This window comes from Scyliorhinus canicula, chromosome 9 (assembly GCF_902713615.1).
Source record: "Scyliorhinus canicula chromosome 9, sScyCan1.1, whole genome shotgun sequence".
Lineage (NCBI taxonomy): Eukaryota > Metazoa > Chordata > Chondrichthyes > Carcharhiniformes > Scyliorhinidae > Scyliorhinus > Scyliorhinus canicula.
In genome coordinates, this window is record NC_052154.1 from 146,118,257 (window position 1) to 146,135,036 (window position 16,780).

At 42.8% G+C, this 16,780-nt stretch overlaps 1 protein-coding gene across 1 annotated transcript in view; it reads right to left on the reverse strand.

The window, feature by feature from the left end:
* The window catches only part of dnajc24 (DnaJ (Hsp40) homolog, subfamily C, member 24), a 120,431-nt gene that overhangs the window by 55,488 nt on the left and 48,163 nt on the right, over positions 1 to 16,780 (reverse strand). Inside the window, exon 4 of the mRNA XM_038807878.1 lies at positions 2,418 to 2,556. Coding sequence (XP_038663806.1) covers positions 2,418 to 2,556 — 139 coding nt within the window. The remainder of the gene's footprint in view (positions 1 to 2,417; positions 2,557 to 16,780) is intronic.

The following is a 16,780-nucleotide window of genomic DNA, read 5'->3' on the forward strand; positions in this document are numbered from 1 at the left end:
CTTCATGGGTGCTCAAAAGCACAATATCACTGGTGCATGCAGGGAGTTTGGATGGCATTCTTAATTCTCAACCAATGACAGATGGTGGGCAAGGATGAAATGAGTTACTGGTTTAAATGCCAAAATGAACAGGAGTGTGGACAGCATTCCTGACTAGCCCTTCCCAGCCTGAAAGGGAACTCTATTAGGACACTATATAAGCTTCACGTCCCCTCTCTCCTCCCCTCGCTCTTTGCCCACCCACTTTCACTCCAAGGGAAAGCAAGGTAGTGCCAAATGCCTTCTCTGCTACTAAGATGTAGCCATTGTAAAAACAACAGAAATACTGACCACTTTTTTTTGTTGAAAGACTGCAAACTGCTTGATTTGTGTCAATGAAATCTGCAACATTTCCACCCATTTTGTGTGTACATTTAGTTACGATCTTTTTTTAAAATAAATTTAGAGTACCCAATTATTTTTTCCAATTAAGGGGCAATTTAGCGTGGCCAATCCACCTAATCTGCACATCTTTGGGATGTAGGGGTGAGACATGGGGAGAATGCGCAAACTCCACAGACAGTGACTCGGGGCCAGGATCGAACCTGGGTCCACAGCGGCATAGGCAGCAGCGCTAACCACCGTGCCACAATGCCACCCTTTAGTTGCAATCTTCATGATAAATGCACCCTTTACTTTTTTAGGACCAGATAGTAATATGCAACACTGTTCCTCTGAGGCTAGAAACTGCCCATAATAATATCACGTGCACCCCTAACCTTACAACAACATCCCAGTCACTATAACAATCATTTGTTAATAATAGTAAACAATTAATATACATTCTCCTGAAATAGTGGAAACTGGATTAAGGGATACACAAAAGCTGCATAATTAATATTTTTATATTTAAAAAAAGCACAAGACGCCAACTAGCAGTCAACATGGGATTAACGTTATGCTGGTTATTTTTGACAAAATGCAACTATTTATGCTATCAGTAGCTTCAAGTACCAGGTTTTTTTGATTCGAACAGTCAAATCAAAAGGAAGGTCATTAATGGTACAGGTCGATTTGGTAGCATTGATTGAATAGTAATTTGGAGGAGGGAGGTATCTGCACATCAACATATTGAGTTTTATATTAAGGTGTTATATTTGAACTAAAAATAAGATATTTAAATGGGGTGATCCAGCAACAGGATTCAATGAAGGTCTCCAAATCTGACCTTCCTTTAATTTGGAAAGTTCTCAACTGTGCCAAACTGTCAAAAAGATGTTGCTTTATTCAATTTAATCCAATTACATGATAGCTTCAAACTTTGGGATGGGAAAGGAGCTAAATTAATCTCACAAAATTAATCCAAATACATCAATACCTTTTACCCTAAAGCTTCCGAAGGAAAAACTATTTTAGTACATGCTGACCTGTTTTAAAAAGATTTATTAACTAATTACTCTTATAAATAGAGCAAAGCCCATGAATAACTTTTTAAAACATGCATTGCACGTAATAGTGCCAAAAAGAACAAAACCAAACTATAACAGCAGGGGCCTGAAAATCATTGCAATCGGAAGATTTACTACAATGCCATCCCAGAATAACAGGGATCATTGACTGGATGCAGATGCGACGTGTCTTCATCAGACATAAAAAAGTGATGGTGTCTACACATCAATTTTGGGCTAAAGTGTGTTGCAGAGAATGGCTGAGTGTTTTCCCCACAGGCAGTACACAACTATTGACATTTTCTCTCTCCCCCCTCCCCCATTAGCTGTGTTGGGTAGATATACATTTATCGAAGGCTATAATGGAAATCGGAGGGTCTCCTGTCCTGGGGCCAGAAGAGAAGACAAGCTATCACATCATGTAATGGCAGCCCATCTGTGACAGACCTGACCTACATTTTCCCTCCTCTTGCTCACAACTGTCTGCCTATGCTTTAAGATGATGTTTTATTATAAGCAGAAAGGAAGTGCATGCTGGGCATGCCTAGTTAATGTCTTTAGTGAATCCAGATTTAACCTCCCCCATCGCCAATGATTACTAATATTCCAGCAAATAACCTGAATAATAAATGAAATATTTTGTTCTTTCATTTAGAATTCTCGATACAATAATATTATTCAAAACCATTATCCAAAGATAATATTGAATTCCATTTCATTTGCAAGAATACACAAAATTATAGCAAGAATTTAGGCATTTGCAAATTGGGTTGTACACTGAATTCTGGGTTAGTGAAAAGAGAATGCCTGCATAAAAGTAAACACATATAGTGGTTTAGTAAAAGTATGCAGAAAGAAGGTTTTCTCATCAAAGTTACACATTAATAATTTATTGATTTTATCTACTCGAGAAGCTTCTTTTAATTTAAGTGACAGTGAATTGATGACTGAGAAAGCTGCTGCCTTCACAAGCTCCTCGGCAGAACCTACCACGACGCTGCAGGTCATACTCTCTCTTTGTCTCTTCATTCCCTAGTATTTTCCACGCCTGATCAACTTCGATGAACCTCTGTACGCACTCCTCAAGTTCTCCCACTGGCACATCTGCACTCTGTTTGTCCGGGTGATACTGCCAATCAGAAAGCGGGAGGCGGGAAGGGGGGGGGGGGGGGGTTGGAGGGAAGAGAGCGGAGAGAAATAAAGTTGAGTGTGAGAAAAAAAACCTCAATACTATAGCTCACATTTTGTTTTGGGGAGGGCAGCAGAGAGTGAGGTGATCGGGAAAATGAGTAAGGACTGTTGGGCCCGAGAGACTGCAGCCAGGTTAATTAAACCACAGGAGTCACAGACATCGATGTCACAACCTGCTCTGACAGCATTTTCTGGATAATTTGCTGTTGGCGCTGTTGGCATTATGGACAATTTACTGTGAGATGTTGTGAACAGGAAGAATGTGAAACAAAAAAAAAAGGAGGCAGGGGATGTGCAAACAAGAGAAAAAAAATCATAATACACAAGTCAAATGTGCAGCTATTTTAAAAATTTTAATATTAAGAAAAACACAATATATATTTTTTAATTGAGTTAATATGGGGGAATACAACTTCAACTAGTAGGCAACTATGTTCATTCAGACCCAATGCATTTATACCCAATGCAAGAATGCGTTTTGTTTATTTACTGCAGAAAATTAATTATAAATGCAATAGGTGGCTATAAAGAAATCCTAGCCTGTTATATTGGGCTGAAAATCCAACACAGGGAGATGTTTTAACTGTCAGCTTACAATTAATTTCATAGCAATAAATAAGAAGTCCAGCCTATTTTGTCTTTGACCCCATTAATGTCACATCTTATAGCTCCTGATGGGGTCTGACATTAGCAGGGTGAAACCATATGAAGAATCTATCTTGCCACCTCAATGATAAAACCCTCCACGTACTGTATTACATTTGAGAGAACACCACTAATTAAAACAGAGTGTGGTCTCCTTATCTACATCCCACTAAATTAATTACCAGCTGTACTTTAGGCACTTTAAAATGTAGTATTAGACAACGTAAATGGTGCTTGACTTTCTCTTCTCTGAAGAGCATTTCAGTCCTTTCAAATATAATAATAAAAGAGGTTTAATACAAACAGGTTGCTGCCTGGAAGCACCTCTCATTTGACATTTAACTCATGGGTCTTTGTCCTCTTTTATTGTGGAAGTACCTATGTAGCATTTAATTAAAACAAGAGCACATCTGCTAGTAAACGTTTAAGCTTCTGTAATCCACTAAACACTTCTTTTGTGATCAAGGTAAGGATTCAATTTACTGAAAGGTATTGAGCACTGTATATGAGACTAAATACACAGACTTCATGTAAGCAGGATTATATTGATTCATAAAAAGTGCAGACTGAGTTTCATAACACAAAGCGCAAGTGTCAGGATTTTTAAAAACAGTATTACCTTTGAACTCAACAAACCCATTTGAGTTCTTACTATATGATTACATTCCTTTTTCTATGCAATTTTACTATCTCAGCTGTCAGGGACGGTAACTGTCTTATCACAGCACCCACACATTACAATAATGAAATGCTTTAATCACATTTTGCCCAATTTTAAGAAACCTCAGATGAGCAATGGGAGTTTCATCTGCCAGTCCTAATTAGCACTTGATTTGGTTTTCACATGTTACATTAAAGGAAAACCCAAAACTCTATAATGATATCAGTTAACCCTATAGTGACAGGATTAGTTTTGGAAACCATAGAGCTCTCATTAACGGTACAATGCGTATTTGTAAGAAGCTTTCTGGTAAGTGACATGACGCCTTTTTGTTCAAAAAAACCATGGGCAAGATTCTCCGAGCCAAAATCGCGATTGGCGCAGGGGCGGAGAATGGGCGTCAAACCCGAGAACGGGTCCAACGCCGCTCCAGCGATTTTCCGGGGCCACCCATCTGCGGGAGCACGCGATCCGGAGGGGTCCTATGTTTGTGGTGCCGGTCCGCAGTGTGGGTCGGCCATGTCGTGCAGGGTGGCTGACGCAGGCCGCCGCCATGCGCATAAGTGGTCCCCCGACCGGAAATGCAGGGCCTCGTATCGGCAGCTGGAACCACAAGGACTACTCCGGGGCCCTTCTCGGCCCCTGCAAATCAGAGAATCATCCTGGACTTTCTCCAGGTAAGTCCAGAGTGATTCGAGAGCGCTTTTTCGCGGGCGTGGGGACATAGTCCCATTATTGGAGAATCCCAGCCCATATTTCCGAGCACTCCAATGACTCCAGAGCACTATTCTACTTCATTTTTATATAGATTCAGCCTCTCTCAGTTTCAAGCAATAACATGCTACCCATAATATTCATTGAGTGGTCATATTAATCTTAATGCATTTGGTAACATAGACAATAGAAGCAGGAGGAGGCTATTCGGCCTATCGAGCCTGCTCCGCCATTCATTATGATCATGGCTGATCATCAAGTTTAATACCCCCTGATCCCACCTTCCCCCCCATAGCCCCGGATCCCTTTAGCCCCAAGGGCTATATCTAATTCCTTCTTGATATTACACAATGTTTTGGCCTCAACTACGTTCCGTGGTAGCGAATTCCACAGAGTCACCACGCTCTGGGTGAAGAAACTTCTCCTCATCGCATTCCTAAAAGATTTACCCCTTATCCTCAAAATATAACCCCTAGTTATGGACTCCCCCACCATCGGGAACATTCTTCATGAATCGACCCCGTCTAATCCTGTTCGAATTTTGTAAGTTTCTGTGAGATCCCTTTCACCCTTTTAAATTCCAATGAATATAATCCTAACCACTTAGTCTCTCCTCATATGACAGTTCTGCCATCCCAGGAATCAAACTGGTAAACCTATTAATTTTGCTGTCCCATACTGGTCAACAAAACACACCGCAAGCATCAAAAGCTGGCCAACCTCAACAGCACGAGGAAATTGCAGAAATCAACATTCCCAAATTGTGTTCCCAAAATTTGTAGTTTTGTGCATCATTGGGAGGAACCAGCTCTAGATTGTGAAGCCAGTAGGATGGGGGAAGGAGATTGAGAGATCTAGAAACAGATGTCAGGTACTATTCAAATTTCAAAATGAATTAACTATATACTCAGTTTAGCAATAAGCTTGGCTTTCAACTCAAGTGGAATACTGAAACAAACTTAAAAAGGGCCAATTCTAATCCCTTATAAACTGGGATTGAGATATTATTATTAAAGAAAGGTATCATGTGCTGCAAACGGTGGACAAATTAAGTTAAAAGGGACAAAGTTTTCATGCCCAGATGGTCAAACATGGATATACACTATCTTGAGTGTGGAAAAAGTTTCCATTTGCTCCAATTATGTTCCCTTGTTCAACATTCTCCCACCAGACGGAATAGTTTCTATGTATCCACTTTATTGAATTCTAAGTTTATGCAATCAGTCCTCATAATTTTATCCCTAAATTTACATCACAGTGACCTTAATCCAAAAGACAGCCATTCATTTCCTGGGATCTGGTCTGCCTCATGAAACCACACCCTCTCTGAAGCAAGGCCACATTCACCCAGTCCCTGGACCAAGAGGACATGCGTCTGCTGCCCTTTAAGTCATCCATCACAGCAACCTGGTCCTTTAATCTGCCTATATATCTTGGGACTCCACAATGTAAATGGTGATCTTAATAATCTGAACCATTTCATCACAACATCTCTCCACGAGTCCCATAGATATGTCAAGTCCCCATAATAATCACCACTGCATTCACTACTCCAGCAGCAGTGTACCAGAAGTACTCCCTGCTGATTGTGAATCGCATGATGCGCTTTACTATCCTTGCAATTCATGAGCTCAGCAGTGCCCCAAATTACTGCAATTTATTTTTCATAAAACTATCAGTCCTGTCGCATGTCCCACGTATACGATAGTCCTCTTAAGGCAACAACATTCATGCCATTGAACTAAATGCCTATGATTATGCTGCATGATTTATATTACACCAGTAATGGTGGTGTTATGAAGTAATTAGTTGCACATAGTGCATCACACCTGGCTAAAACTAATGAATGAATTGGAGAACCTTTGAGAAAGCCTTGTTTTATCAAAAATAGAATCATACACCTAGAATGTTACAGAAGAGAAAAATGGGCATTTTGGCCCAAGAAATCTTGTTTTTCGTCAATTAGCTACCTATATCTTCTCTGGCTGACAGCCATACATTTTCAATATTCCTCTTTTTCAAGCAACTATTTAAATCACATTTAAAACTTTATTTTAGCCATGGCTCATGGCAGAGAATTTCACATTCAAACCATCCAGGACTTTTTTCACCAACATCTGTTTTAATTCTCTGCGATCATTCTAAATTTATAGTTCATTACTGTCTTGGCAACTCCTGAACACAGTTCAACAAAATCTTAGATCAAGTGAAATATACCCCCCCCCCCCACCCACCCCAAGTGCCACTTATCAGTTCATGATACTGACCAAGTGCTCTTGAAGTCTTGAGCTCCCTGTTGCAATTTGCTATACCCTCCAACGTATCAATTTTTATTCATTTGTTCATGGGATGTGGATGTCTTTTGTTAGGCCAGCATTTATTGCTCATCCCTAATTCTCCTTGAGGAAGTGGTGGTGAGCTGCCTTATTGAGCTGTTGCCGCCAATGTGGTGTAGGTACACCCATAGTGCTGTTCCAGCATTTTAACTCAGTAGCAATGAAAGAACCCTGGTAAAGTTCCAAGTCAGGATGGTGTGTGGCTTGGAGGGGGACTTGCAGGTGGTGTTCCCATGCATCTGCTGCCCTTGTCCTTTTAGGTGGTAGAGGTCGAGGTTTGGAGGGTGCTGTTGGAGCAGCCTTGGTGAGTTGCGGCTGTGCATTTTATAGATGGTACACACTGCTGCCTCTTACCCGCCCTGCCAGGTGGTTGAGGGAGTAAATGTTTAAGGTGGTGGGTACCAATCAAGCAGGCTAATTTGTCCTGGAAGGTGTTGATCTTCATGGGTATTGGGGTTGCACATATTTAGACAAATGCTGAGTATTCCCTCACACTGCTGACCTGTACCTTGTGGATGGCGGACAGGCTTTGCAGAGTCAGGAGATGAGTTAGTCACTGCAGAATTCTGAGCCTCTGACCTGCTCTTGCAGCCATAGTATTTTTTAAAAATAAATTTAGAGTACCCAATTATTATTTTCCGATTAAGGGGCAATTTAGCGTGGCCAATTTACATAACCTGCACACCTTTGGGTTGTGGGGGTGATACCCACGCAGACACAGGGAGAATGTGCAAACTCCACAGTGACAGTGACCCAGGACCGGGATTTGAACCCGGGTCCTCAGCGCCATAGGCAGCAGTGGCAGCCACAATATTGATATGGCTGGTTCAGTTCAATTTCTTGTCAATGCGAACATCCAAAATGTTGATAGGCGGAAATTCAGCGATAGTAATGGCGTTGAATGTCAAGGGGAGATGGTTGGATTGCCTATTACTGGAGATGGTCTGTTCCATACCTTTACTGATGAAGTCAATAGATTGATGGGGTGATAATTGGATGGGTTGGATTTGTCCTGGGTTTTGTGGACAGGACATAATTGGGCAATTTTTCACAGAGCCAGGTAGATGCCAATGGGGCACAGCAAGTTCTGGAGCACAAGCCTTCAGTACTATTGCCAGAATATTGTCAAGGGCCATAGCATTTTCAATATCGAGTGCCTTCAATCATTTCTTGATATCACTTGGGAATGAATCAAATTGGTTGAAGACTGATACCTGTGATGCTGGGGACCTCAGGAAGCAGAGATGGATCATCCACTTGGCATTTCTGGATGAAGATGGCTGAAAATGCTTGAGCCTTGTCTTTTACACAGATATACTGGGCTTTCCCATCATTTAGGATGTGGATATGTGTGGAGCCTCTTCTTCCAGCGAGTTGCTTAATTGTCCACCAGCATTCATGACTGGATGTGACAGAACTGTAGAGCTTAGGTCTGATTCATTGGTTGGAGGATTGCTTAGCTCTGCTATTGCATGTTGAATCTGTTGTGTGGCATGTAAGTAGTCCTGTGTTGTAGCTTCATTAGGTTGACAACTCATTTTTAGGTATGGCTGGTGCTGCTCCTACCCTCCTGCACTCCTAATTGAACCAGAGTTAATACCCCACCTTAATGGTAATGCTAGGAGTTAGCAGATTGTGGTTTAATACAATTCTGCTGATGATGACTCACAGCATCTAATGGATGCCCAGTTTTGAGTTACTCGATCTGTTCGAAATCAATCCCACTAAGCACAGTGGTAGTGCCACATCACACAATGGTGGGTATCCTCAATGAGAAAGCAGGACTTCGAGCAGTATCTCTGGCAGCAGCGCACCCCTCCATGATGAACTTAATGCAGTCTATGCTCGTTTCGAGCAGGTAACCAACAATCCACTGTTGAGTGCCCCAGCAGCCCATAATTCGCCCATACCCATCATCACAGCTTCCGAAGTCAGATCGGCCTTCCTAAAAGTGAACCCACGGAAGGCGACAGGCCCGGACGGGATCCCTGGTCGTGCACTCAGAGCTTGCACAGACCAGCTGGCAGAGGTATTCATAGACATCTTTAACCTATCCCTACTCCACTCCGAGGTCCCCACCTGCTTCAAGAAGACCACCATCATACCGGTACCAAAGAAGAACCAGGCAACATGCCTCAATGACTACCGCCCGGTGGCCCTGACGTCAGTTGTAATGAAGTGCTTAGAGAGGCTGATCATGAAACGCATCACCTCCATACTCCCGGAACGCCTTGATCCACTTCAATTCGCATACCGTCGCAACCGGTCCACATCAGACGCCATTTCCCTGGCCCTACACTCATCCCTAAAGCATCTCGAAAACAAGGACTCCTACATCAGACTCCTATTTATTGACTACAGCTCCGCCTTCAACACCATAATCCCAGCCAAGCTCATAACAAAGCTCCAAAACCTAGGACTTGGCTCTCCATTCTGCAACTGGATCCTTGATTTTCTGACCAACAGACCACAATCAGTAAGAATGAACACCAACACCTCCTCCACAATAGTCCTCAATACCGGTGCCCCGCAAGGCTGCGTACTTAGCCCCCTACTCTACTCCCTGTACACACACGACTGCATGGCAAAACATAGTTCCAACTCCATCTACAAGTTTGCTGACAATACGGCCATAGTGGGCCGGATCTCGAATAACGACGAGTCAGAATACAGGAGGGAGATAGAGAACCTAGTGGAGTGGTGTAACAACAACAATCTCTCCCTCAATGCCAGCAAAACTAAAGAGCTGGTCATCGACTTCAGGAAGCAAAGTACTGTACACACCCCTGTCAGCATCAACGGGGCCGAGGTGGAGATGGTTAGCAGTTTCAAATTCCTAGGGGTGCACATCACCAAAAATCTGTCCTGGTCCACTCACGTCAACGCCATCACCAAGAAAGCACAACAGCGCCTATACTTCCTCAGGAAACTAAGGAAGTTCGGCATGTCCACATTAACCCTTACCGACTTTTACTGATGCACTATAGAAAGCATCCTATCGGGCTGCATCACAGCCTGGTACGGCAACTGCTCAGCCCAGGACCGCAAGGAACTTCAGAGGGTCGTGAATACCGCCCAGTCCATCACACAAACCTGCCTCCCATCCATGGACTCCATCTACACCTCCCGCTGCCAAGGGAAAGCGGGCAGCATAATCAAGGATCCCTCCCACCCGGCTTACTCACTTTTCCAACTTCTTCCATCGGGCAGGAGATACAGAAGTCTGAGAACACGCACGAACAGACTCAGAAACAGCTTCTTCTCCACTGTCACCAGGCTCCTAAATGACCCTCTTATATATTGACTGACCTCATTAACACTACACCCTGTATGCTTCATCCAATGCCAATGCTTATGTCATTACATTGTATATCTTGTGTTGCCCTATTATGTATTTTCTTGAATTGCGTTTAATTCCCTTTTCTTCCATGTACTGAATGATCTGTTGAGCTGCTTGCAGAAAAATACTTTTCACTGTACCTCGGCACACGTGACAATAAACAAATCCAATCCAATCCAATCCATCTCCATAACTGAGGTGATCACTTCTACCATATTATTATGAACAGATGCATCTGTGACAGGTAGATTGGTGAGGACAATATCATGTAGATTTTCCTTCTTGTTGGTCCCCTCACCACCTGTTGCTGACATGGTCCAGCAGCTATGTCCTTCAGAACTTAGCCAGCTCGGTAGGTTGTGGTGCTAACTATCTACCTTTGTTGATGGACATTGAAGGCCCCCACCCAGAGTATATTCTGTGCAGTTGCCCTCAGTTCTTCTTCCAATTGGTGTGAAACATGGAGAAGTACTGACTAATTAGCTTGAGGGAATTGGTGGGGGGCAGGGTGCAGGAGGTGATAATCAGCAGCAGGTTTCCTTGCCCCGTTTGATTTAATGGCATTAAACATAATAAGTCAATGTTGAGGACTCTCAGGCCAACTCCCTGCTGACTGTATACCACTGTGACAGCACCTCCAATGGGTTGGAAAATTATGATTTTGGCCCCTCAATTTTCAGATCATTTAGCCATATTTTGGCAAGTCTCTTCAAACGTTAACCCATGCCACCACCTGTTCTACACCATCATCTATTTATGCCATTTCCACCTCAATTTACAAATAGCTTCATCCTTAGTTCAACTGATATCCATGATGATACCCATGAGGGGCTGGTTTAGCACACTGGGCTAAATTGCTGGCTTTTAAAGCAGACCAAGGCAGGCCAGCAGCACGGTTCAATTCCCGTACCAGCCTCCCCAAACTGGAGCCGGAATGTAGCGGCTAGGGGCTTTTCACAGTAACTTCATTTGAAGCCTACTTGTGACATTTCCCTGACAAGGGGAACCAGTGCTCTAGGCAAGCCGAGAAGCCCACTTGGAAGCCTGCTTGGAAGCTGGAGCAGCCACAGGACAGCCTTGTAGAGGGCTTTTCCCACAGTTCTCGCCTCACACTCCCAACAATGGCCTGGTTGCAAAAAGACATTTTAAAAATTTAAACTGATAAGACTGCAGCATCCTCTCCCTTACTTAGATTCCATTACAGCCTGCTGCTCCTTTCAAACTGGAAGGCTTCGACTGGCTCCTCCAGCTTCAAGAACCCACCTGCCATTCTTAATTGGATGATGAGCCCACCATCTCGCCATTAATTAGCCGCCCTGGGGAAAATTAGACGGAGTGACTTTTCAACATAATGTGGAGAACATATTTCAGCCTGGTGATGGGGTTCAGAACATCCTTCCCAATATCTGAATAACTTTTCAAATGAAATATTGGTTATCACCTGAGGTGCATTATATCTCTACAGGACCGGGATGTGACATGTAGTTACATTATGCATTGCTAAAACATAGTAATTGTGAATTTCCACAAGTTGAGACAACTGAAGAATTACATGCACTGTGCATTCTGCAACAAACTGGCTATATGGATGTATAGAAACATAGGAACAGGAGTAGCCTCGAGAGCCTCTTCTGCCACTCAATAAGACCATGATTAATCTGTGACTTAAATCCATATTCTTGCCGTTGTCCCATATCCCTTAGATATTTGTTCACCAAAGGCATTACCAATTGAATATTTCAAACTAACAATTGAACAAGCATTAATTGCCATTTGTAAAACAGAGTTCTAAATTTCTACCACCCTTTGCATGTCTGAAAAGGTTATGTTCCATTTTCTCCTGGACTCCCTTATCAGTGGTAATAGGGTAAATAGGGAAAAGTTATCTGTTCCCCATGTTTTAAGAAAAAAAAAATGAAGCTGCTTTAAAATTGCATGAGTTGCTCCAGTAGAGTGCACTTGAGGGGCTGGTTTAGCACAGGGCTAAATAGCTGGCTTTTAAAACAGACCAAGGCAGGCCAGCAGCGCGGTTCAATTCCCATTCCAGCCTCCCTGGACAGGCGCCGGAATGTGGCAACTTGGGGCTTTTCACAGTAACTTAATTTGAAGCCTACTTGTGACAATAAGCAATTTTCATTTCATTTCATTTTCAAACTGCGAGACAGCAATCTCTCATGTAGTCACTGTTGGTGAGTTTTTAAACCAGTTTTGCATGTAGCCGGCAGCCTTTTTGTCAAAGCTTTGAGCTGCACCGCCACAGGTTTCACATAATCCAAAAACAGCCTCATTTTACAACAGATGGTGAGTCACTAGAGTGGACAGAGCAAAACTTAATGACACAACTGCAAAAATGTAGAAGCTCAAAACAACATTAAAGAAATTATATTTATTAGCTATGATGAAGGCATTCTGATATGATGAGTTAAAATATGAGTTTAAAGGAGTTAAAATGGACTTACAGATTCAAAAACAGCTTCTTCCCCGCTGTTAGCAGACTCCAGAATGACCCTCTTACAGACTGAACTGATCTCTCCACGCATCTTCTCAAGTACTACGCTTCGTATGCTTCACCTGATATCTATATATTTACACTGCATATTTATCGTATGTCCTTTGTTTTTAATGTATGGAACAATCTGCCTGGACTGTACACAGAACAATACTTTTCACTGTACCTCGGTACATGTGACAATAAACCAAACCTAAACATACGCACAGCGTGTTTTCCGATGGTTGAGGTGGTTCACCTTTGGCTGCCGACGGGATCTTCTGGTCACACCGATGCCTACAGCGTTTTGTGTGGCTCGCCCGTCCTACTGCCGGGGAATCCACGCAGAGGGTTGCCTTCGGCTGGACCATAAGATCCCACAGGCAGGAAGGGCCAGAAAATCCCACCCATGGTGTAACGGTAGGACTTGTTTTTATGAAATGTTGAAGTATTTGTACGCAATCATCCCTGTACACCTTGTTCTGTGGGCACGGATTCATCTGGCCCCAATTAGAGACAATGTCCTGTCAACACTTAATGCTTTTCTTTCATTAATTTATCATTCCGACAAATTAATAACACTGCAGCAGTGCTTTAGTATTCCCCAAGCATTGTTGTCTGTAATCTGTTGAAAGAATAAACTATCGTAAGGTCCCAAGGTAACAGTACTTGTCCAAGATTAGAAGAAGCATTACAAAAATCCTTAATTACTTGTATGACTTCCTTTTACAGCCAAACGGCTGATCTATTTATAAATGAGATATTGTATTTATATGTCAGTGTATTGTGCAACCAAATTACTTTTGAGATGCAACCACTGACATATACGTATCTATTTTGTCAAGGCCCCACACAGCAAATGGGATGACTGACCAGTTGACCAAATTTTGGCAGCACGGTTGAGAGAAGAATGTTGACCAAGACATGTGAAGTACTGTTCTCTTCTTCCAATAGTTTTATGATTCACCAGCATCTCCAAAACCCATGAACTTTATCATCTAGAAGAGCAAAGGCAACAGGTCCATTGGAACACGATCACCTGCAAGTTCCCCTCCAAGTCACACACATTCAAAGGAACAGGAGTAGGCCATTCAGCCCCTTCAGCCTGTCCCGCCATTCAATGAGATCATGGTTGATCGGTGACCTAACTCCATTTACCTGCCTTTGACCCATATACCTTAATATTTTTGCTTAGCAAAAATCTACCTCAGATTTAAAATTAACAACTGATCTAGCTTCAACAGCTGTTTGTGGGAGAGACTTCCAAACTTCTACCACCCTTTGATTGAAGAAGTTCTTTCTAACATCTCTCCTGAATGGTCTAACCCTAATTTTTAGACTCTGCCCCCTAGTTTTAGAAACTCCAACAGTGGAAATAGTTTACCTTTATCTACCCTGTCTTGCCCTGTTAATGTCTTGAATACTTCGATCAGATCACCCCTTAGGCTTCTAAATTCTGGCGGAAATAGGTCTAATTTGAGTAATTTCTCCTCGTAACTCAACTCCTATAATCCAGGTATCATTTTTGAAAACCTATGTTGGACTCCCTACAAAGCCGAAATATCCTTCCTAGGATGTGATGTCCAGAACTGCTCACAGTGACTCCAAGTGGGGTCTAACCAGGGTTTTATATAGCTGCAGCATAACCCCTGTGTCTTTATATTGTAATTCTCTGGATATAAAGGCTAACATTCCATTAGCCTTTTTGATTATTTTCTGCACTTGTTCCTTGCATTTTAAGGACCTATGAACCTGAACCCCCAAGATTCTTTGGACATCCACTACACCTAACTTCTTTCCATTTAGAGAGTACTCTGCTCTATCCCTTTTTGGTCCAAAATGGATAACCTCACACTTGCTTACATTGAGTTCCATCTGCCACAATTTTGCCCATTCACCTAGTCTGTCAACATCTCCTTGCAATTTTATGCTATCATCTAGGCTGTCCAAATGCCACCTAACTTTCTACCAGCCACAAATTTGAATATATGACTTTCTGCGCCATCATCCAAGTCATGAATGGTGTAAATAATGGAGGCCCCCAACTCAGATTTCTGTGGTAAACCACTAGTTTCCCCCTCCCTGCGAATTTGAGTAATTACCCATTATCCCCACTCTCTGGCACCTGCACTTAACCGCTTTCCTAACCATGTCAATAATTTGCCCTCAACTCCTTGGACTTTCACCTCAGTTTTTTTTTAAATTTAGAGTACCCAATTATTTATTTCCAATGAAAGGATAATTTAAAGTGGCCAATCCACCTAACTTGCACATCTTTGGGTTGTGGGGGTGAAGCCCACTAAGACACGGGGAGAATGTGCAAACTCCACACAGACAGTGACCCGGGGCCAGGATTGAACCTGGGTCCTCAGCTCCGTAGGCAGCAGTGCTAACCACTGTGCTACCATACCGCCCCTGACTTCCACCTCAGTTAATAGTCTCTTAGTGGGACTTTATCAAATGCCTTCTGGAAGTCCATGCAAATGACATCCATAGACATTCCCCTGTCCACTATCTTAGTCACCTCCTCAAAAAATTCAATAAGATTAATCAGGCATGACCTTCCCTTCACAAATCTATGCTGGCTCTCCCTAATCGACCAAAGTTTTTCAAGCTGTTCAGTTACCTCATCCTTGATTATAGACTCCAGCATTTCCCCAGCACAAACATTCGGCTAATTGGTCTGTAATTCCCTGGTTTCTCCTTCTTAAAAAGTGGAGTGACATGTGCAATTTTCCAAATCCAGAGGGACTCCTCCTGAATCTCGGGAACTCTGGAAGATTATAGTTAGGGCATCTGCAATGTGCTCCCTTACTTCCTTTAACACCTTTGGATGGAAACGGTCAGGTCCTGGGGATTTGTCACTTTTTAGTTCCATTAATTTCTTAGTTAGTGATGCTGTACTTTTAAATTTTATTAAGTCCCTGTCCTCTATCGACTATTAATTTTTTTGGGACTTCCAGCAAGTTATCCTCCTTTTCAACTGTAAATACTGAGGCAAAGTAATTGTTCAACATGCCTGCCATTTTCCCATTATCACTGATAATATTGGTCTGTAATTCAGGGTTCAGTGTTGGGGCCGCAGCTGTTCACCATATATATTAATGATCTGGATGAAGGGACTGGGGGCATTCTAGCGAAGTTTGCTGATGATACGAAGTTAGGTGGTCAGGCAGGTAGTGCTGAGGAAGTGGGGCGGCTGCAGAAGGATCTAGACAGTTTGGGAGAGTGGTGCAGGAAATGGCTGATGCATTTCAACGTGAGAAAATGTGAGGTCTTGCACTTTGGAAAAAAGAATCCAAGCATAGACTACTTTCTAAACGGTGAGAAAATTCATAATGCCAAAGTACAAAGGGATCTGGGAGTGCTAGTCGAGGATTCCCTAAAGGTAAACATGCAGGTTGAATCCGTGATTAAGAAAGCGAATGCTATGTTGTCATTTATCTCAAGAGGGTTGGAATATAAAAGCAGCGATGTGCTACTGAGCCTTTATAAGGCTCTGGTTAGGCCCCATTTGGAGTACTGTGTCCAGTTTTGGGCCCCACATCTCAGGAAGGACATACTGGCACTGGAGCGTGTCCAGCGGAGATTCACACGGATGATCCCTGGAATGGCGGGTCTAGCATATGAGGAACGGCTGGCGTTCCTGGGATTGTATTCATTGGAGTTCAGAAGGTTAAGGGGAGATCTAATAGAAACTTACAAGATAATACATGGCTTAGAAAGGATGGACGCAAAGAAACTGTTTCCGTTAGGCGAGGAGTCGAGGACCCGTGGGCACAGCCTTAGAATTAGAGGGGGTAAATTCAAAACAGAAATGCGGAGACATTTCTTCAGCCAGAGAGTGGTGGGCCTGTGGAATTCATTGCCGCAGAGTGCAGTGGAGGCCGGGACGCTAAATGGCTTCAAGGCAGAGATAGATAAATTCTTGATGTCGCGAGGAATTAAGGGCTATGGGGAGAATGCTGGGAGGTGGAG